The 22,700-nt window shown below is 50.3% G+C and overlaps 1 protein-coding gene and 1 pseudogene across 3 annotated transcripts; one reads left to right on the top strand and one right to left on the bottom strand.

The window, feature by feature from the left end:
• The first annotated feature begins 2 nt into the window (after positions 1-2).
• On the top strand, positions 3-21,984 carry COMT (catechol-O-methyltransferase). 3 transcript variants are annotated; one of them, XM_032875881.1, is made up of 5 exons: positions 3-89; positions 15,972-16,254; positions 17,157-17,350; positions 17,665-17,796; positions 21,161-21,984. In XM_032875881.1, exons 2-5 carry the CDS (start codon positions 15,972-15,974, stop codon positions 21,359-21,361), a joined length of 810 nt encoding a protein of 269 aa, XP_032731772.1. In that variant the 5' UTR covers positions 3-89; the 3' UTR covers positions 21,362-21,984. The 3 variants fall into 3 exon arrangements, with proteins under 3 accessions (XP_032731772.1, XP_032731771.1, XP_032731770.1); XM_032875880.1 differs by lacking the exon at positions 3-89 and adding an exon at positions 12,981-13,380; XM_032875879.1 differs by lacking the exon at positions 3-89 and having other exon boundaries at positions 15,650-16,254.
• On the bottom strand, positions 13,765-13,885 carry LOC116878500 (annotated as a pseudogene).
• Positions 21,985-22,700: the final 716 nt, after the last annotated feature.

The following is a 22,700-nucleotide window of genomic DNA, read 5'->3' as shown; positions in this document are numbered from 1 at the left end:
TCCTAGGCGCTCGGGGCTGTCCGCCGCGCTGCCTGCGCGCCGGCTCGGGGCGGGTCCTGCAGACTAAGGACGCCGCCGCCGAAGACGAGGTGAGAGCGCCGGCGGGCCGCGGGGATCCGGCCTAGGGTGGGGTCTCCGGACCGGGAGAGGATCTGATCAGGGGTGCGGGTCTCGGGACCTGCGGTGGATCTGATCCGGGGTGCGGGTTTCCCGACTTGGGGCGGATCTGATCCGGGGTGCGGGTCTCGGGACCTGGGGCGGATCTGATCCGGGGTGCGGGTCGGGACCTGCGGCGGATCTGATCTGGGATGCGCGTCTCGGGACCTGCGGCGGATCTGATCCGGGGTGCGGGTCTCGGGACCTGGGGTGGATCTGATCCGGGGTGCGGGTCTCGGGACCTGCTGCGGATCTGAGCCGGGGTGCGGGTCTCGGGACCTGCGGTGGATCTGATCCAGGGTGGGGGTCTCCGGACCTGGGGCGGATCTGATCCGGGGTGGGGGACGTGGGAATCTGTCCTAGGAGCTACGGAAGCGGGGTGGCAAATTAGAACCCGTGTGAAAGGATCCGACATTGGGTGGGAGTCTCTGGACAGAAAAGAAGGGGCTGGGATACCAGACTGGGTTGAGGGAGTGGAAGATCTGTATTGGAGTGTGAAGATCCGACTTGGGGATGGGGTTCCAGACAAAGATAGGGGATCCAGCCTCCTGTGGGGATCCATACACTAAGGTGGGGGCTGTCTCCTGGGGAGGGCTTTGACTCCATGGACTTTCGGGGTCAGAGCCTGACTCACCAAGGAAGGGTCACACTTGGTCTTTGAGCAGGGGTCATTGTGGGCATCCAGGCCCTGAGGGGCTCAATGATCTTTCCAGGGGAAAACTTGTGGGACCTTCAGGCTTCTCCTTTCAGAGGAATGGCTGCCACCCCAGAAAGGAAGCGACCAGAGCCCAGCACCCCACAGGACTGGGTCTGGCTGGTGTGGCCTCAACCTCAAGTGAGAAAGATTGAGAAAGAGGAAGTCACCCCAGAAGGGACCTGACATAACAGCCTTTCAGATTATAAGAGTCAGGGACTTTTCTTGACCTATTGCCTGGGGCTAACTTTCCAGACTGCCTGCTGCCTCCCAACTCCCAGAAGCGCTCTGTGGAGCAGTGCCAAACCTCGTGGGGAGAGGGTGGCCATAGATGAACACCGCTGGATGGTAGTTACCACAGTAAGTACAGATTTTATTCAGTAGCTAAGAATAGTAGGGGAAAGAGCTGAGCTCCATTCGGATTTGTTCAGAGGCACTTTTAAAGGAAGAGTAAGTGTGTGGGGGGATGGGAATGACAGACCTGAGTGAGTCAGGAAAGTGAGAAATAACGAAAGTGGGAAAAAGCAGTTTGTCATTGTGACACCCCCCCCCCCCCCCCCGTTTGGAAATGCTAAGTGTTGCTTATGGGAGTTAGGCTTCTCTGCTTTGCCTGAAGCTGGGAGATGGAGCCCAATCCTCAGGTGTTAGCTGAAACAGTCCTTTCTTTTGGAACCCTTGAGTTCCCTGTCACGCACCTTAAGGAGGCCAAGGTCATCCCAAGGATGCAGCCTTGAGCTGTTAGACACTATTTAGTGTTTGTTGAAGTTTTCATAGGCCAAGGTTGAGACCTAATTGAGAATTCTGAAGACTCAGAGGAGCTTGGATAGAGTTTGGTCAAGGAGAGAGTCTGCGGCAGGTTCCCCTCTGTTGAAGGAAAGAAGAGATGTTCTGTCTGCTGACTAACAGAAACCTTTTTTCTGTTTGATCACCTTTTGTGGAACCAACTGTTGGGGCTTAGTAGTAGAGGATATTTGCAGGATGATTCCAGTGATCAGGCTTTAATGAGGGACATTTCTGTGGAAACAGAAAGAAAAGCAAAGATGAATGGTCAGAGCTGAATGTAAACCTGGTTTTTGAGCCCTACAGGTGGCCAGTTGGGACAAGTTTAGACATTGATGTGTAAACATTTCTAGATTATGGGTGAGGACCAATTCAGTGAATTTCCCAGTTTGTAGTTTGAGTGTTTGTGGTGACAGTGTAGACATCAGTGTCACAGTCAAGATTATTGACAGAGCAGAACATGGGAGATGTGGGAGTTCCCATGGACTGGGAAGGGCCCATGCAGCCGCAGCTCTAGGAATGAAGGCGGGCACACACCATTTGTTGCGGTGATGAGCTCTTTGAGGGTCATGTCAAGCTGTCTGCATGCTTCAGCATGAGGGGCTTTTCAGATCCTGGAGGAAAAGGGGTGACAGCAAGATAATCAGTGTCCCAGGAAGGGTCTGGGTAGTCAGGTTTTAGTTCTCAGTGATGCCAAGTCAGGAAGGAAGGAGGAAAAATTGGAAACATCGACTTGGAGAGTTGTAGCCAGATACTGAAGGAAACTAGAGGACCTGAGGGTTTGGTGAGGGCCGACAAAATGTGTAATATGGGAGGATGTCAGTCCCAGTCACCTCAAACACAATAAACAGGATTAAAATCTGATAACCCACAAGGGTGTATTATTTTCCCCCATTGAGACATAACATTTCCCTTAGAGCCATCTCCCTTTTTGATCATGCTTAGCGAAATAAGTCAATCGGAGAAAGACAACTATCATATGATCTCCCTCATATGAGGGAGAGGAGATGCAACATGGGGGGTTAAGGGGGTAGGAGAAGAGTAAATGAAGCAAGATGGGATTGGGAGGGAGATAAACCATAAGTGACTCTTAATCTCACAAAACAAACTGAGGCTTGCAGGGGGGAGGGGGGTTGGGAGAGGGGGGGTGGGGTTATGGACATTGGGGAGGGTATGTGCTATGATGAGTGCTGTGAAGTGTGTAAACCTGGCGATTCACAGACCTGTACCCCTGGGGGAAAAAATATATTATATGTTTATTAAAAATAAAATTAAAAAAAAATAAAATTAAGAAGAATCAATCTAAAAAAAAAAAAAAAGATAATCAAAGGAAGGGGTGCCTAGTGGTTCAGTTAAGCGTCTGACTCTTGATTTCGTCCCACGATGTGATCTCCGGGTTGATTGGGCTCCATACTTAGCAGGTAGTCTGCTTCTCTCTCTCCCCCCCAACTTCCTCTGTCTCCAAACCCCACTCAGGTGCTCCCGCACACACACTCTCTCTCAAATAAATAATTCTTTTTTTTTTTTTAAATATATTCAAAGGAAGGTTATTCTTGTTTTACAAAATAATTCTGGTCTCATTAAATGTGGCCTGATTTTTTACATAAGTACAACAAAAAAGGCAATTGACCTCATAGGCCTTGTTAAGTTTGCTTTGTGGAACTTTTCATGGGGAATCTCAGATTGGAATCTTAAAAGCCTGTTAAGGCTAGGAAGCCAAAGCAAGAACTTGCCATCAGACTTCATGTATAGATTTGAGTGAATTGCTCTCTTCTCAAGCTCCCCCAAATATCTTAGGGTTCCTGGGCCTGCCAGGAATTGACCTTCCTTACTCACTTGTAAGGCTGGGAATCTCTAAGCCAAATACCAGGCTGGTTTTTTCCAGAGGGCTTTGTGAGCATTGCTCCTTGTAAAGTTGACTGCAGCTCCTCAAAACCTTCTGGTCATCTGATACCATGCATCATTTTCAAACATGACGTCTCCTGGTTATATAACTAGCTTTTTAAAATTATGTCCTATCGCAAAGAGGACAGATTTTTATTGAACCTATGCAGATAACTATATTGCCACGAAAATAAGAATACTCAACAATAGATTCCAATTTTTGGAGGAATCAAGCAGGGAGAAGAAGATAAATGCTTCAATTTTGTTTACAAAAATATAACTTGCTAGAGTGGGATGATTCAGAGATAGCTTAATAGAAAAAAGAAAGGGTTTTTTTTTAATATCCGGAAAATAGAACACTAATGAGCCAAGAATATTCCAGACAAAAGCCATATAAACTTAAAATCATCTTTTATCAGTTCATCCAGTTCCATTTAGTTGATTCTTGCCTAGTTTCACAAGCCCATTGGTTTCTGCACTAGAGTTCTGGAGCTCCTTACTCAGTCCCATGGGATGATCTGAGAGGCAAGGCCACCAGAAGTCTGTACCCCAGGGACCTGTCATAGTCCTTTCCATGGGTCTTGGAGACAGTCTCTTTCTGTTGAAGATGAAGCACTCTGTCCTATAGCTGATTGCAAATGCTTTTGGAGAAGAATTTCTCCGAACAGAAACTATCTGTGGGTGACAAAGACTTAAAATGACTTGGGGTTAAAAATTTGCTGGGAGAGGGACGCCTGGGTGGCTCAGTTGGTTGGACGACTGCCTTCGGCTCAGGTCATGATCCTGGAGTTCCGGGATCGAGTCCCGCATCGGGCTCCCGGCTCCGCGGGGAGTCTGTTTCTCTCTCTGACCTTCTCCTCACTCATGCTCTCTCTCACTGTCTCTCTCTCAAATAAATAAATAAAAATCTTTAAAAAAAAAAAAATTTGCTGGGAGTCGCTTATAAAAATAACACAACTGACAAGGAAACTTGGTGGTTTCTATAGCATACACGCCATTTAAAGTATTAACTGGAATGGTGATGATAACATTATACCAGAATATTTCACAGTCACTGAGGGCTCTCACAAATGTATAGGAACTTTATGTAAATTCTGACATCCTGATATCAAATAACATCTACTTACAAATAAAACTCTTGGAGGGTTAAGCAGCATGTCTTAATTTGACAATGACTTTCATGAAATCCAACTTGTTAGTAAAACTACTTAGTTTTAAGGGCGCCTGAGAGGCTTAGTTGGTTTAAGTGTCTGCCTTCAGCTCGGGTCATGATCCTGGGGTCCTGGGGTCCTGGGATCAAGCCCTGCATCAGGCTCTCGACTTTACAGGGAGCCTGTTTCTCTCTCTCCCTCTGCCAGTCCCCTGCTTGAGCACTCCCTCTCAAATAAATTTTTAAAAATCTTAAAAATAAATAAATAAAACATTAAAACTACTTAGTTTAACTCTTCTCTTTTATGAGGTGAAAGAACAAACCCTTTGAGATCTTCTAGAGGCCCTCTGGGAAATCCCAAAGCCAGTTTGAAGTCGAGAAAATAAATTCATGGAGCGCCTGGGTGGCTCGTGGGTTAAGCCTCTGCCTTCAGCTCAGGTCATGATCCCAGGGTCCTGGGATCGAGCCCCACATCGGGCTCTCTGCTCAGCGGGGAGCCTGCTTCCCCACCTCTCTCTCTGCCTGCCTTTCTGCCTGCTTGTGACCTCTGTCAAATAAATAAAATCTTAAAAAAAAAAAAAGAAAGAAAGAAAGAAAAGAAAAGAATTTCATTTAGGATTTGTTTTGGGGAAGACAGAGTTGTCAAAAATATCGAAAGGTGTGAATGCTTGGCTAAATAGGATCCCAGTTCACTGTGAAACAATTTTTTGGTTATTTACATAACCTAAACGACAATAAAAGAATTCATAAGTAAATATAAGTGATAACATGATTGTTTAAAAAAACAAAGTTGGCTTTTTTGGCAGTGAGAAGACTAGATTCTCTTATGTAATCAAGAACACAGTAATAACAACATGAAACACAGGAAATTATTTTGATAAGAGAGAATCTTTGTTTCCACAAAAGGGAAGGGTTGGTAAAGATTACCCAAAAGGTAAAGAAAAACCTTTCATGATCTCTTGTTATAAGCAGACCACTAATCCAAGAAATTTTGTTGCTTGAGCAGAGAGAAAACCAAATTCTAGTCTTACATTAGTATTTTACTGATGGTAAAGGTCATTTCAAAAACTTTGTATACAAACCCATTTAATCTTAGCCAGCTTTGACCTACAACTTCCTATATCCATTCAGATTCTTGTTCTATACCTTCCCTTTTTTGAAAATGAAACTCTAGAATAAAATTACTATCCTCCTTTCCTTAACAAAAACAAATCCTACATTCTTTGCATATTTTTCATGTGAAACACATTCTATTTTCCTTCTTTGTATACAAAGTTGTTTCTCTTCACTCTTATTTTTTGTAGTAGTTTTGTTTTCATATACTGATTATAAATTTTAGCCATTTGCAACCTTTATTTTAAATATTTTTTTTTTAAGATTTTATTTATTTGTCAGAGAGAGAGGGAGAGAGAGCGAGCACAGGCAGACAGAATGGCAGGCAGAGGCAGAGGGAGAAGCAGGCTCCCTGCCAAGCAAGGAGCCCGATGTGGGACTCGATCCCAGGACGCTGGGATCATGACCTGAGCCGAAGGCAGCTGCTTAACCAACTGAGCCACCCAGGCGTCCCTGCAACCTTTATTTTATAGAGAAAACTAGGATAAATGATTATGAATCATCAGTCATACACCAACATTCTGTAACAGATCAGCAAGTTTTATGAATATGCCAAGTTATAATCTATAGCGGTATATACTCTGAATAGTACAAATACATTTTTTTTTAAAGATTTTATTTATTTGACAGAGAAAGAGACAGCCAGGGAGGGAACACAAGTGGGGGGGGGGGGGGGGGGGGGGGGGGAGTGGGAGAGGGAGAAGCAGGCTTCCTGCCAGGCAGGGAGCCAGACACAGAACCCTGGGATCATGACCTGAGCCAAAGGCAGACACTTAAGGACTGAGCCACTCAGGCATCGCACAAATACATTTTTTAAAGATTTTATTTATTTATTTGAGATAGAGAGCGAGAGACAGCAAATGCAGGGGGAGGGGCAGAGAAAGAGGGAGAAGCAAGCTCCCTGCCGTATTGGGGGCAAGGTGCTCTGGGGGTGGGGTGCTCGGTCCCAGGACTGCAGGATCACAACCTGAGCCGAAGGCAGATACTTAAGCAACTGAGTCACCCAGGCGCCCTAAAACTTAAACTATAATTAATAATGACTGTTTCAGCACTTTATCTTATGTAGAAGTCATTTACATATTCAATGAATATCTGTTATTTGACTTAACTTGGCATAACTCTAAGGTACCAAGTTACCAGAAGTGTCTTTGGAGACAGTTTTTAGAAGCAGATATGTATATGCAAATATATTTTAAGTAATATCTACCCTCAACATGGGGCTCGAACTCACGACCCTAAGATCAAGAGTCACATGCTCTACTGACTGAGCCAGCTAGGCACTTGGAGGCAGATATATTATAAAACATGAAGATTGTTGAGGGGTGCCTCAGTGGCTCGGCTGGGTGACCCGCTCTTGATTTCAGCTCAGGTCATGATCTCAGAGTCATGGAATCAGCCCTGCATTGGGCTCCTAGCTCCATGGGGAGTCTGCTTGAGGTTCTTTCCCTCTCTCTCTCTGCCTCTCCTCACCCTTGTGCTCTCTCTCTCTCTCTCAAATAAGTAAATAAATCTTTAAGTAAAGAATAGGAACTCAGTTTGATGAAAATCAGATTTATCGTATGTGCAATCTTAAACATTGAATAGATAAAATATTAACTTATTTGACTAAGAAGCCAAAGTAGAATAAAAATGTATGTTTGTATTACATTTAATGTTGATAACACTGAAGATATACCTGTTTCATTAAATCAATAATATTAAGTTAGTCTTATTTACCAGAGATTACCCAAATTTTGTAAACCTGAAAAATAGTTGAGTTGAGTCTTCTATTTCTGGGAGTTTGGGGAAGATTTAATTTATTTAAGTGCTTATTTTTCTCTAAGCCAATTAGATAAAGCTAGAACTACTTTAAGGGATTTTTTTTTTTTTTTAAGATTTTTTATTTATTCATTTGACAGACAGAGATCACAAGTAGGCAGAGAGGCAGGCAGAAAGGAGGAAGCAGGCTCTCCGCGGAGCCGAGAACCTGACGCGGGGCTCGATCCCAGGACCCCGGGACCATGACCTGACCCGAAGGCAGAGGCTCCAACCCACTGAGCCACCCAGGCACCCCTTTAAGGGATCTTATAAATTAATTTGGTGATACCATCTGGAGGTAGAGAAATGCTATACAGACACACACACACACACACACACACACACACACCCGTGCATCATACATAAATAAACATACAGACAGATGTAAATGGAGATCTTATGTTTTTCATTTAAAATTTTTAGCCATGGGCGCCTGGGTGGTTCAGTTGGTTAAGACTGCCTTCGGCTCAGGTCATGATCCCGGAGTCCTGGGATCGAGTCCCACATCGGGCTCCCAGCTCTGCAGGGAATCTGCTTCTCCCTCTGACCTTTCCCCTCTTCATGCTCTCTCTCTCTCTCTCTCTCAAATAAGTAAATACATAAAATCTTTTAAAAAAATAAATAAAACTTTGAGCCATGCATCAGGCATAAATACAATTCTATAAAACTCACTAGTTTACATAAGAATTGGACCTTGTCTTTGTTTCATTTGATATTTTTATCTGGATTGTGTTTCTAGCAGACAGAACAGGTTAGTTATCTGTTCAACGTGAGGGCTAAAGTTTTTCACCAGTGTTCACGGAGGAGGCCTTTAAGATCTTTTTGCCCTGATATATAATCTTATGGAGGCCATGGACTAAATGTCTGTTTCCAGTTAGCTTTTTTTTTTCTTTTTCAACCTCAGGTGGTTACTTTTGGGGGTTCCTGAGTCCTTTGAGAGCTCCCAATGGGGCAGGGGGTTCTTTGTGGCAGTGACTATGGGAGCTAAAGGGCTGGAAGTGAGGGGAAAATCTGGCAGGCTGGACGGGAAGGAGGAGGTAGGGGCTTCCAGGGGTCAGATCAGAGGATGCAAGGGAGCTGGAGAGAGAACAAAAGGCAGGACAGGAGGAAGGAGGAGTGGAGGGGATGAAAGGGAGAGGTCTCAGGAGCCACTCTTGGGAGATCTGCAGTTTCCCATGAATGCCACTGAGGTTCCAAATTATCCTTAGTGAAGTTATGCTGACCAGAAAGGAAGCGGACAGAATTAGCACCATGGTGACACACTGTCAGCAGGGGTGTGAGAAGGGGGTTTCAGTCAATGGAGAAGCTCCCCGTGGGAGGAGCGTGATCAACCAGAGAGACAAAGAGGCCTCCCCAGCAGTCAGGAAGTACTTCCAGCCCCAGAGCTGCTGTTTGGAAGCCTGGCCTCTTACCCAGCCTCTGAGAGTATATTCAGAATCATGAAACTGAGACCTGCCCTCACTGCCATAGTGGTTGTTTGTCAGGAGCACTGGATCGGGAGTCAGAATCACCACCAGATGCCCTAAATGAGCGGCAGACCGGAGACAGAACAAAGGGCTGCCATCCAGCGTACGAGGAGTAAGATGGGGAGTCCGCATTCAGTTTGCACACAGGGGCAGGGCTGGAAGCAGGCAGCTGCTCGGGCTTTGCTGAAACTGCCCGTGTACTGCCAGAACTCTCCCAGTACCCAGGCAGCGCGGTATCTTGGGTTTTGTCCTAGACGGCTGGCCAGTGGGGCAGGTAGCCAACCATCCCACCCTGGCAGGCATCTCCTGGCCCACTCCACCCCCATCTTTTCTGTTCTCCCCACAAGGATTCTGGCCAGCCTGCCTGTTTTTGCCCCCAGAATGTTCTGTGCACTCTGAGACCTGGCCTCCATTCAGAGCCAAGACAGCTGGCCCTGTTTCTAGTGCATGAGTCCATTGACCAGAAGAGGGGCTGGGCCTAGGGTGGGGGTCCTCCAAGAAGCAGGGGCTGAGACTGTGTCAGAAGTGACTGGGGGAGCTGGGATGCTTGGCGCTGCAGCTCTTGGTCAGGGAGGGGGCCTGAGTTCCTTCTGGCCTGGACTTTTCTTCTGTTGCTCCTGCAGCCTCAGGCACAAGCACAAGCATCCTGGCCCTCCCTAGTTTCCAGAACGAGCGTGGGCAGAGACCTGCTCTTCAGAAGGAGGTGATGGCAGTGTGGGCCTAACAGCAGATTCAGAGCCTCACAAAGGGACCAAAAGTTCTAGTGCACTTTCACGGTTTTTTTTTAAATGAGCCTAGGAACGATGTCATACAATTGAGTCATCATTTTACAGAACTCTAAGAGTCTTGGTAACGTATCCACCAACGGTTACTTGCGATGTGTTTATGAAAAACATTTGCATTTCCTTTAGAGAAAAAAAGAGTGTCATCTAGGATACGTTACATGTGTAAAAAGATCACTGACCAGCTGACAAAAGGGTAGGCCATCTGGCTACAACACAGAGAGAGACAGAAGCACCTCCGAGCTGGCCATCCTGCAGGGCTGGAGTTTAAGAGCGGAGTGGACAAGGGAGGGGCAGACTCAGCAGGGAGTGGAGCCCCCACACCCCCACACGCACACACTGGGGGCCCAGTTCTCAGTGAAATTGTGCTGTGTGTCAGGCTGTATGTGGGGAAGCACTTTGGTCACAAAGGATCATGGAACTGAAGGTCCCGGGACCAATGGCTCTGGGTGTTAGGGGCCCATCCGCCTGTCCTTAACTTGGTTCAAGGGTGGCTGGGGGTCTTGGCCCAGCTGCCAAGCATCTTGCTTGCCCTCTTTGGGTCTGGACGATGATAAATGGTAATCAGAGTTGAGGGAAGCTACAGTTTCATGGTTGCTGGGGGAATACTGAAGGACCAGCTTATGATAAGTAGGGTTTGGGGCTGGGTGTTATTTTTGCTGTGTGGGGAGAGAGGTCTGTGGAGAGGTGGATGCTGGCTGAGGTGGATGCTGGCTGTACACTGTAGGCCTGTTGGAAGGAAGCAGACGGGGCAGGCAGACTCTGCTGAGACAGGAACGCCCCTTCCCCTGCCTCCAAGAAGGACCATGAATGTGGAGGCAGGTGTCCAAGCTGTACCCGTCCTCCCAGCTGCCCCCCAGGGCCAGTCAGCAGGGTTAGAGCAAGAGATGCCTGAGCGCCCTGAATCCCCCAGGGAGATGGGAGCAGCACTTGATTTTCTGGATCCTGCTTCCTTATGGGGAATGGCATGTCCCTTTTCCATTTTTAGAACAGGAAGGGCCAGAAACGGGGTTGTCCATTTTGTTTGTTTTCCAGTGTTCTTTTTCCTACAGTAAAACACACTTAAGTTATGAGGCGCCTGGCTGGCTCAGTCGATGGAGCAGGCTACTCTTCATCTTGGGTTTGTAAGTTCAAGCCCCACATGGGGTATAGAGATTACTTAAAAATAAAATCTTAAAAAAAAAATACTTAAGCTAAAATTTGCCATTTTAGCCATTTCAGTGTTACAGGTGTACAATTGAGTGGTATTAAGTACATTCTCAGAGTCGTGTAACCATTGTGACTATTTCCAGAACTTTCTCATCATCCCCCAAACAAACACCATACCCATTCAGGAGTAATTCCCCGACCCCTCCACCCGACTCCAGCAGCTTCTGTTCTACTTTCTTTCTCTGTGGATTTGCCTGCCCTACAAAGTTCACAGAAGTGAACTATATGTATCTATCTATATCTATATTTTTATCATATAGTATATATTTATATTTATATATATTTATTTGTATAAATTTATATCATATATATATTATCATGTAGTATCTATCTATATCTATATTTTTTTTACGTACCATAACATCTTCCACGGTTCATCCAAGTGGTAGCATGAATCAGTGTTTCATTCATGTTAGTGATGAAGTGCTATTCATCCTGGGGACGCAACATGTCCCTTCTTCCGTGGATAGATGGGCTGTTTGCCCTGTTTGGCTGTTGAGAATAATGCCACGGGGAACATCGGGGCAGTGGTTTCGGTTCAAGTCCCTGCTTCCAGTTCTTTGGAGTGTGCACCCAGGAGTGGAATTGCTGGTCATAGGTTAGTTCTATATTTAACTTTTCGAGAAACCACCAAACTGCTTTCCACAGCAGCTGCACCGTTTTTCACTGCTGTCGGCAGCCCACAAGGGTTCCGGTTTTCCCACATCCTCGTCAACATTTGTTATTTAACATTTACCAATTTTTTTTGGGAAATGAGCCACCTTAATGGGTGTAAAGTGGTATCTCAGGTGGTTTCAGTTTGCATTTCCATAATGACTAATGATGTTGGGCATATTTCCACGTGCGTATTATTGGTCATTTGTAGATCTTTGGAGAAATGTCCTTTGCCCATTTTCTCATTGGGTTGTTTGTCTTTTTGTTGTTGCAAAATAGGAATTCTTTATATAATCAAGACCACCCCCTTTTTTTTTTTTTCTTTGAGAGAGAGAGAGAGAGAGCGACCGTGTGGCACAAGCAGGGGGAGGGGCAGAGAGAGAGAAAATTCCAAACAGACTCCCCGCTCAGCACAGAGCCTCACATGGGGCTCTATCCCACGACCCTGAGATCATGACCTAAGCGGAAACCAAGAGTCAGATGCTTAACTGACTGAGCCATCCAGGTGCCCCTATATATTTAAGATATTAAACCCGTATCAGATGTATGATTTGCAAATATTTTCTCCCATTCTGTGAGTTTTCCTTTCGTTCTTTTGATAATGTCCTTTGATGCTTTTAATTTTAATGAAATTCAATTTATTTTTCTTTTGTTGCCTGTGCTTTTGGTGTCCTTTGTAAGAATCCATTGCCAAATTCAAGGTCATGAAGATTTACTATGTTTTCTTCTAAGAGTTTTCTAGTTTTAGCTCTGAAAATCAAGGCTTTGATCCTTTTTTTTTTTTTTAATTTTAAGATTATTTATTTATTTATTTATTTGACAGAGAGACAGAGATCACAAGGAGGAAGAGCAGCTGTCAGAGAGAGAGAGAGAAGGGGAAGCAGGCTTCCCAGTGAGCAGGGAGCCCGATGTGGGGCTCGATCCCAGGACCCTGATCATGACCTGAGCCGAAGGCAGAGGCTTTAACCCACTGAGCCACCCAGGCGCCCCAAGGCTTTCATCCATTTTGAGTTCCTTTTTGTATGTGGTGTGTGAGTCCAACTTAATTTTTTTGCATGTGGAAATCTGTCCCCAAGCCATTTATTAGAGAGACTGTTCTTTCCTCTTGAGTGGTCCTGGCGCTCTTGTTAAAAAATCATTTGATCATAGACATGGGGGGCTATTTCTGGCCTCTCTGTTCTGTTCTGTTGGTTTATATGTTTACCTTATGCTAGTACCACACTATTTTATTTACTGTAGCTTTGTGGTAAGTTTTGAAATCAGGAAGTAGGAGTCCTCCGACTTTGTTCTTTCTCCAGTTGTTGTGGCTCTTTGAATTTGAAATGACCTTTTGGAGGACTTTTCTATTCCTACAAAAGATGCCATTGCAGTTTTGATGGGAATTGCACTGTATCTGTAGATGACTTTCATATTGACATCGTAACAATATCAGATCTTCCAGTCCATGAACATGGGATGTCTTTCCATTAATTTGTGTCTCCCTTTATTTCTTTCATGCTCTCATGATACTAAATGTATCATCTGTGGAAGCCTTATAAAGGCCTAGCCTCTTCGGCCAAACCCTGAAGTCCGTGCGCAGCTTCTCCCTGCACTGCTACCCTGAGGTCAACAGCCACGAGAGATAGGAGACCCAGGATCCTGCACCGAAGCTTTGCCTCCAGCCCTTGATGTGGTCAAGAAGCCATGTTTGAGACTGTGCTCGGCGAGCCACTTAAAAACTTTCCCTTATGGCTTGTTTTGAACCTATACAGAACAGAGAGGATCTGAGAGTGCTGCTTGGCTTCCGTGCTCTGGCCTCCTGGCCCGGCGTTGAGTTTCCTTTATCCTCCCGACGATTCCCTCTCCCCCCAAAGTGGTTTAAAGTCCCAGCATTGCCCTTTCTGTTCGCATATCTGTTAGGTAAACAGGACTCAGAGCCAAAGCAGAGCCTCCCCCCAGGTTGCAGCCCTCCCTGTGCCCTCTTGTAAGCCCCGAGGCACACAGTACTGTGCAGTTATAAACAGACCTAGAGATTAGCGATTTACAAGCCAGGTTTTTAACACAAGCCAAGTATTACAGAGATTGAAATTTATAGTTTATGACTCTAGAGTCCGTCAAGTAATGGGATACCTAAGTAGAATATTACTTCTCATTTTTCAATTAGCAATAATCGCGCCTCGGATAAACCTCATTGGCTACGATACTGCCACTGCGCAAAGCTACTTCTTATTTTTGATATTTTGATTATTTCCAACATTTACTGGGTATTTTTTTAAATGCAGAGAATAAAACAGTGGTGCGTTGTAGCATCACCCAAACAGTGCTATGAGTAATAATGGTAATGACAAATAAAGCAACACAGATGTGTGGTTAGGAAATCCTGAGTGGTAGAAAGTTCTAGCTCCTTCAGGCTTCAGGGGCCTCCCCTCACTATTTCCTGTCAGCTGTCCACAAGAAGAGAGATACTCTACCCTTATCCACTGTATCCTCCCCTGCCTCACCCCGTGTTTTCCCCTCACCAGCCCCCTGGGTCACGGTCGATGCTGCCTCTCAGTGGGCCCTTGCCCAGGGTGGGCCCCAGAGCTACGGCAGACAAGACTCCTGAGGTGTACTCTTTCTGGCACGGTGGGGCCAAGGTGCACACCCTGGGCAGGGACACTGCCTCTGGTGCTGAGACCTGCCACATCTGCTCAGGACTTCAGGCCTTCTGCTGTTGTCTGTGTCCCTGGGGTCCCAGGCTGACATCTCCCTACCTCTTTGGGGCCTACAGCTGAGGACAGAAGGGTGAAGTGCTGCCCTAGGAGGCAAGGCTGGCCTAGAGGAAGAGGCCCAGATATCTGGACCCAGGTCATTTTCAGGTTATGGTTTCCATTGGTGATATCTAAAGGCAAAAGAATCCTGCACCAATTTTCTCTGCTTTGCTGCTGAGCTCAGAGAAGGAGTACACACACCCGCCCTTCAGCAGGAAGGGTGTGTGTGTACGGCGGGCAGGAGGTGGCTGGGAGAGTGGCTCGGAAAGTCAGGGTGGCCCCTGGGAGCAGAAGAGCAAGTGTGGGCCGAGGGTTGGGGCCCATTGTGGCTGCACTCCGACCCGTTGATAAAGTGTTCCGTGTGGGTAGACCACAATGCCTAAAACACCAGAATATGGGTGTCCATACTCACTTGGGGCAGAGCCTCAGTTTCCTACTCCTTTGCCCTGTTCCCCAAACCACCCACCGTCTCCTCATGGTCCTGCGTGGTGGGGTTAAGGGCCCTCAGTGTTCCTCCAGTGCTCTTCCCACCAAGGCCCTCAGCCTGCCTGCTCTCCTGGATGTGCCTTTCTGAAACAGAGCCTCTAGGAGAGCAAGGCCCTGCGTGGCTGCTGGGGTTCCATGGCCCTTCCTTGTGAGTCACCTGTGAGCGACCATTGGCCCCAACCAAAGCCTCCCATGTTCTTTATTTTGTCCTTTCCCATTTTATAAGGTGTCTGGCCTGAACTCTGGCATCTGCCCAGAATATTGTGAAGTCTGCTCCATGCCTGCCAAGAGCCCAGGGCTGAGGGGCTCAACCTTGCCGGTGTCTCTAGGGGCCCCGTCTGGGTGGATCCCTAGCTACCTGAAGGGGGCTTGCCAGGCGGACGTGGTGCCGTCCCCGTTGTTGTCTGCTATAGCTGGCGGGTCCCTTTTACCTATGGTGCAGGCGGCAGGTCTGGCCTTCACCAGGGACAGATGTAGCGTGGGTGGCTGTCCCCAGGGGGAGTGGCTAGTGGGTCTCTGCCTCCTGTGCCTGGCCTGGGGACTGCCTGTGTTCTTACCTGGAAATTCACTTAAAGGGCCGCAGACTCCTCCTGGTATGAGGACCCAAGAACGCTATACGCAGATGGGGCCTCCCCTGTGCCCACCTCCATCAGGGCTGTCTGGGAGAGTATGGGGGGAGGGGGGCTGTGACTAGCAGGTCCCCAGGCAGGAGAGCCAGACCCAGCAACTGCTCTGTGCACCTGAGGGAGCAGCCCCAGGGGACTGCCCCAGACAGGAGGTCTGCCTTCCCCCAGCACTGAGATGAGCCGGGCCACTGGGACACATGGCTAAGCTCTTGAAGGCCCCCATGAGCAATGGGGGGCAATAGCAGCACCCCCAAACTGAGGAGAGGGTGGGTAAGCCAGGAGGGGCAGGTCAGCACTAATGCCGAGGAGCTGTGAGCCCCCAAGCCTGCTACAGGGCTTCCTGGCAGGCTGCAAAGCGCAGAAACCCACTGCCCTACGCCCGGCTCTCTTCCCTCCCCCTTCTCTCCCCTCCTCCTCACCCCACCCTATCCCTGCCCTGTCTCAGATGCCGGAGGCCCCACCCCTGCTGTTGGCAGCCTTCTCATTGGGCCTGGTGCTGCTCGTGCTTCTCTGCCTGCGACGCTGGGGCTTGGGCAAACTCCTTATCTCCTGGAACGAGTTGGTCCTGCAGCCCCTCTACAACCTGTTCATGGGCGACACCAAGGAGCAGCGCATCCTGCGTCATGTGCTGCAACACGCAGTGGCCGGGGACCCGCAAAGTGTGCTGGAGGCCATCGATACCTATTGCTCACAAAAGGAGTGGGCTATGAACGTGGGTGACAAGAAAGGTGGGTAGTCCAGCCGGCAGGTAGCGGGCACAGGAAAGGGGACTTGGCGGGGGCAGCCCGGCCCTGGAAAGGGGAGGCCTGTTGTTGCTGTGTTTCTGGGTGTTGGGGAGGGGGATTGCCTGGAGCCCTGGAGGCCCCTGGAGCTGCTCATCCAGCTCCTCCCCAGCTAGGGGCAAAGGCTGTGCAAAGACCCCTGACGGCCGCATCACTGTCCTCGTGAGGAGGGACAGACATTCAATAAACTGTCCAGGACCCTTCCTTGCCACAGAGCAGCTCAGCCCATGTTCGTCGGTAGGCCTGACCCTGGCATGCCTTCTGATGGAGCTGGGTGGTGGTGCACGGCAGCCGGCGGGCTCCTAGCTGGCCCTGCTGGGCATGAGGGCGTGTACAGAGCTCCTTGGACTCTGCTTGGCCCTGGGGCCCCATTTCCACCTCCTGACCTTTGGACTCCAACCTGGGGCACAGGCCTGTGCTGTGCTGCACCCCTGGGAGTTGGGCCCTGTGGACAGATAGGATAGCCACTGTCCAGTCCCCTTGGAGACTCTGACAGTGTCCAGCCCAGGGGGCCAGGATGCAGCCCGTGGGCATGGTGGCGTGAGGGCTTCCGCAGAGGGCAGCTCTGGGTTAGGACGAGTTGGGGTCCGGAACCAGGCAAAAAAGAGAGGGACCAGCTTGTGCTGAGATGCAGAGACCAAAGGGACCAGCATGTGCTGAGACCCAGAGGCCTAAGGAACTCTGGAAGCTCTGAGGGTGCGTTTAGTGCGATGGTGGGGGGGTGGCGACGGTGGGGGTGGGGGAGGCAGTCATTGGTAGGGGCCGATGCTCCGTCTGAAAGAAGCAGGTCTGGGACCAGGAGTGGGTCATCTCCTCCTGCTGTGCTCACCCTCCCCTCTACCCCACAGGCCAGATCTTGGATGCAGTGGTGCAGGAGCAGCACCCATCAGTGCTGCTGGAGCTGGGCGCCTACTGCGGCTACTCGGCCGTGCGCATGGCCCGCTTGCTGGAGCCCGGGGCCCGCCTGCTCACCATTGAGCTCAACCCTGACTATGCTGCCATCACCCAGCAGATGCTGGACTTCGCGGGCCTGCAGGACAGGGTGTGTGGCCGCCCTGGGGCGTAGAGTGCAGACACCCAGGTGCCAGGGACTGGGTGCAAGGGGGAAGGGAAGGGCCTGGGTCACCCCAGCGTAGTTCTTTCATCCTGTTATACGTGGCCTTGTGCTGCCTCCCAAGCCATGTTTCCCAGAAACCCCCGCAGAGGAAACTCCCAAGGCTGTCCTTGGGCGGTGGGGTGGGGTGCAGAGTGGGGACTTGTCTCCCCAGAACCCCAAAGAAGACTGGTGATGACCCTCAAGCTGGTGCCCAGGCAGAGCCGTCTGTGAGGACAGATACTGACAGAGTGCTGTTCCAGGTCACCGTTGTGGTCGGGGCATCCCAGGATGTCATCCCCCAGCTGAAGAAGAAATACGACGTGGACACACTAGACATGGTCTTCCTCGACCACTGGAAGGACCGGTACCTGCCGGACACGCAGCTCCTGGAGGTGAGTTGTGCAGCTATCTGACCCACATGGGCCTCATTCCTGGCTGCTGGTGCAGGGGCAGCCCTGGCTGGCCCCAGCGGCAGAGGAGATTTGGGCAGGGAGTGTGGAGGGCCAGAGGGCGGCATGGAGATGGGAGGAAGGGGGTTCTAGGCAGAAGGAGTTGGCCAGGCCCGCTAGGTGGCCTAGGCTGGGTGACAGGGAGGGGTGAGCACCAATGGGGCATCTCCTGCCTGTTTTCCCCTGAGGCTCCTTATGGCGCATTCCTCTCCACCCCTTGGTCCCTGTCCTCACACCCCATCCTGTCCCAGCCCTCAATGCTGCTGTTTGGCTAGCCCCAAGTGGTGACCAGAGAGGCTGCCTTGTCCCCACGTGGGGCACCGGGTGGGCCCTTCGTGAGCCGATGCACAGACTTATATCGATGATTACTACCTTCCCCTACCTGGGCGGTCAAGGTCACACTTACTGGCTCCTTGGCCTTCCACCGGGGGCTTGGAAGTTTTGCCCCACCCTGGCCTACCCCTCCTGGCGGTCAGCATGGAGTGATTCCGTGTTGTTTGTCCCGTGTTTACCCACCTCAGTTCCCCATGGGCTGGCCACTCTGCCTTGTGCAGTGGGACTATGAATGGGGGGATGCCTGGCCACCGGAGCTGTGGCTAGAGGTTGGCCAGGACCTTGCGCCCAGTGGATCTAGTCCAGATGTGGAAAGCCAGGAGCCTAGACATGGCAGGAGGGAATCTGCCCTGGCCTGGGGTCTAGGAGGGCACAGGATATCATGGGGATGGGCAGACCTAGGGCAGTAAGTCAGAGCCACACGTGGAGGCCTTGAACAGCACACACTGAGGGGAACATGGGGGGGTTTTAAGCAGGTGAGGACAAGGTCAGATTTGTCCCCAGGAAAGGTCTCCATTGGGTGCGTGGAGGGTGGGGAGGGATGGCCATAGAGGGTGGTACAGAGACCTGGAAACTCCACGGAGGTGCTGAGCTCTGAGAGTGGAGGGGGACAGGGGACTGGCCATCTGCTGAGACAGGTGGTCAGTGTGGCTGATGGCAAGGAGACCCTTGGGCCAGGAGCCAGGCAGCTATGTGTGGAGCATGGCCGGCTGGGGGAGGGCCCAGCTTCAGGCTGGGGGCATGAACCTGGAAATCAGATGTTGAAGGCAAAGGCCAGCCAGCCAACCCAGCTGGGCCTGCACAGGGAGGGAGGGATTTCAGCAGCTCTGGTGTATGTGATAATTGTGGGGCCTGCATTTATAGGAAAGTAGCAAATATTGCCGTTTAGTAACTAGGAAACTGATAGTTTTCTCAGTGCTGCTTGTTCAAAGCTGGTAATTATCTTAAAAGAAAAGAAGTCATGAATTGGGAATGGCTGTGTTTTTTTTAAAATACACATTCTTTAGCCCTGCAGCTGGGCTCTGCCAGCCCTTGGCTTTTGCCCGGTCAGCCCAGCTCTGCAGCAGCCCAGCTGTCCCTCTCTTGGCCGGGCTTGGAGGCTGGCAGGGGCAGGTGGCAATTTGAAATCAGATGGCTTCTCTGAGGAGGCCTCAGTGCCGCATCTCACGGGCTCTCCACGGGGCTGCTTGGGTGTCCTCACAACCCCCAGCTGGGGTCGGGGGATGGAAACAGAAGAGGCAACAGGGGAGCTGTGGTCTCGGAAGGCATGCACCACCACTTTTGCCTCCTTCCCTTTGTTAGAAGCGAGTCACTAAGCCCAGCGCACTCCCAGTGGAAAAGGAACTGTGGACACAGTTTAAAACCATTATCCAGTACAGGCAGGGGTTGGCACAAGAGGTTTGCTCAGACTGGGTAGGCTTCTGGGCAGAGTTCTCCAGAGGGTCTGTGTCCTCTGTTGGGAGGCGTGTGATGCCTAGAGAAAGGCAGGATAGGTGCTGCCTTTTCCTTCCTGCTGTCTCCAGCTTCCTCAAGGGTGGGTAGGGCCCAGCACCCTCCAAACGTGCCCAGAGCTGCTTTCTTTCATTCCTTCTTTCCTGGTCAACTCACTGGTTTTTTAGGGTCTAATGACTTTCAGGCCACTGACTGACCCATCTTGAGCTCCTGCTCACCTTGTCCATTTCTGGCTAGAGACCTAAGCCACCTTTCTGGGGCCTGGGCCAGGGCCACCTGCTCTGGGACAGCTCTCCATTCTAGGTCTTTCTAGCCAAGACTGCTAGGGAGCTTTCTTTTTATATGAGGAAATGCTCCGTGATTCACAGTGGTACTTTCTGTTCCACTCTGGTTCATGGGCTGTCCCTGGCCTCCCTGATCTCACAGCTCTGTTTTCTACTCTCGCTGGAGGATCCTCGGCTTCCCCCACACAGCCCACAGGCTGGAAGTGACCATGGCCTCCAGGAGTACTGAGACACTTGTAAGACTCTGTGCTAGGGCACATCCCTGGAGGGGTGTGGAGTTAAAGCCTGTGTTTTTAAACCACTTAGAGATGTTCCATTGCATGTGGTCCTGTTAGCAATTTGAGACATGCCTGGGGTCACTCTGATTTTGCTTTTGATGTCTCAGATTGCTTATTATTTTTCTTTTAACTTTTATGATCATGTGAAAAAGCAGCTCTACACTTCCAAAATTAAATCTAGGACAAGGCAACCGGGGTGACCAACTGCCCTGGGCTGCCCCTCTCCCACAGGCAAGCATTTCCTCCCAAGCTTTCTTTCTGTTGTTCCCTATAAGCTGGGCAGCCTTGTCCCCAGCGCTCCTCCCTGGCCATGTCCAGCTGGTCCTTCCTTCTGCAGAGCTCCCAGGCCCAGATGCTGGTAGAGGGGTGTCTCACCTGCCAGACTTTGGGGATGTCCAGAGCAAACCTCTGGGGGTGGTGAGGTCTACCCCGCCACTGCCCACATCCCTGCAGGGTCACCCTGGTCGGGCTGTTGGGGATCTCCAGCGATGGTGCACAGCGGTCGCCAATGCACTGGGCACTAGGCAGCTCACCTGGAAAAGCCCCATGTTCCTGGCACCAGGCCACCGAAGGACCCACTGGCCTGGAGTCGGGCCTGTGGCCTGAATCCTGGTTCTGTTGTCTCTTCCCACTTATTCCTCTGGCTATCGTCCCTGAACAACTGTGTGGCTGCCACATGCTGTTCTAGGGGCAGGGACACAGGACCTAATGGGGAGCAAAAGAGTTTCCCTCCCAGAGCCATATTCTGGAGGCAGGACTTGTGCGCAGCTGCCAGGGAGGAGATGGAAGGCAGTGGGGAGACCCTTGTGGCCCCAGGAGCTGGAGCAGGGCTGACTCCAGGCCAGGCACAGGCCAGTGTACGGACCCACCCTCTAGCCAAGAGCACTTACCCTCCCAGTTTGGGACTGGCTTGCTGGGTCCCTATCACGCTCACCCTTTCCCACCATCTTTTCCCTGCAGGAGTGTGGCCTGTTACGGAAGGGGACAGTGTTGCTGGCTGACAACGTCATCTGCCCAGGAACACCAGAATTCCTGGCATACGTGCGTGGGAACAGACACTTTGAGTGCACACACTTCCCTTCATACCTGGAGTACTCAAAGGCAATAGATGGCCTAGAGAAGGCTGTCTACCTTGGCCCGGGCACCCCAACACAGCCGTGACCACCCACCCTGCTCCTGGATCCCTTGCCAAGCCTGCTTATGAAGGGCACCAGGGATGTGCTCCTGCCAAGCCACTTTTGTGGTTCTGGGGTCAAATGTACGACACTTGAGGCCTCTGAGCCACAAGCCTGCTGGTCCTGGCCCCTCTAGAGGGCAACTCTGGGCTGTCACCCCTGGTCTGCCCCAAGTGCAGCCAACTCACCATACACAGTCACTGCAATAAATCTGTAAAGTATGTTTATGAGTACCAAATCAGGACGGGTGGTGCCCGTGACAGTGTCTCTCACTCCCACCAGCATTTCAATCAATAGGGTTTCTTACACGGATGGGTCTTCAGGCATCAACTTTGCAGTAGACCCCTGAAGTAGGAACATTTGGAAACCAATGGACTGTGCACTCGTAGTCTGTTCTTGAGGTTTGCCATCACCAGGTGGCAGCAATGCCTCAGTGATGGCACCGTGCCCAACAACTCACACCCACTTGTGATTCCTGGGTTCTTTGACTTCATTTTTAAGAATGAAATGCAACTTCTTTAATAAAATCAGCTATTAACAATCTTGTATACCGGTATCATGTTTAAAAGATGCTAAAAGAGGAATTAAAATTTTAAATATTTACATAGATCAACTTAGTGCTTCTTTTTAACTGCTTCCCCGCTCCTTCTTTCCTGTAGTGCTCCCCTTCGCTGGATGCTAATGCTGGCCTGGGGGGCGGGGGGGGGGGAAGCTTATGTTGTCAGGCTGAGGTTACCTGCTGCATCCCCAGGGGGACGTCAGCAGGCTGAGGTGAGCCTGGAGGCTTGTCCTGGGAAACTGGAACACAGCAGTTGGTCAGCCTGCCTGTCCATCTCTGACCAAGCAGGCACTAGGGAATGGTAGACGTGGGGTCTCCGCCACAGTGCAGGGTGTGAGCTCTCTGGCACCTGGCCCCTTGGGGTCCCTATGTGGCACAAGTAGAAGCAACTCTCCCAGCCGACGTGGCATTGTTTATGGAAGACAGGACTCGGGTCAGCTCTGGTGCTTCCACAGCTGCCCAGTGAGCAAGGGAGATAGAATTGCTTTTCATCTCCCCAAATCCATAACTGCCCAAATCCCCAGTCCCATCCCTGGCCTTTTGGCCCCAAGGCCCCCTAACTACCTTAGAGGCTCTCCAGGGATCCCCTCCCCCCCAATTCTGGCTGAGCCCACCTGTGTGCAGACCAGCCTCTGGCCAGGACACCACCATGGGACTCGGGCCCCAGCCAACCACCCCAAAGCAAGTCTTCTGTGTGTGTGCAGAAAGGGGATCACAGTGGGCCTGGGAGGACATGTGAAGAAACCCACCCTGGGGCCAGGGAGCT

Source organism: Lontra canadensis, unplaced genomic scaffold, assembly GCF_010015895.1.
Source record: "Lontra canadensis isolate GAN:19392208 unplaced genomic scaffold, GSC_riverotter_1.0 scaffold57, whole genome shotgun sequence".
Lineage (NCBI taxonomy): Eukaryota > Metazoa > Chordata > Mammalia > Carnivora > Mustelidae > Lontra > Lontra canadensis.
This window is presented reverse-complemented; position numbering and strand designations above follow the sequence as displayed.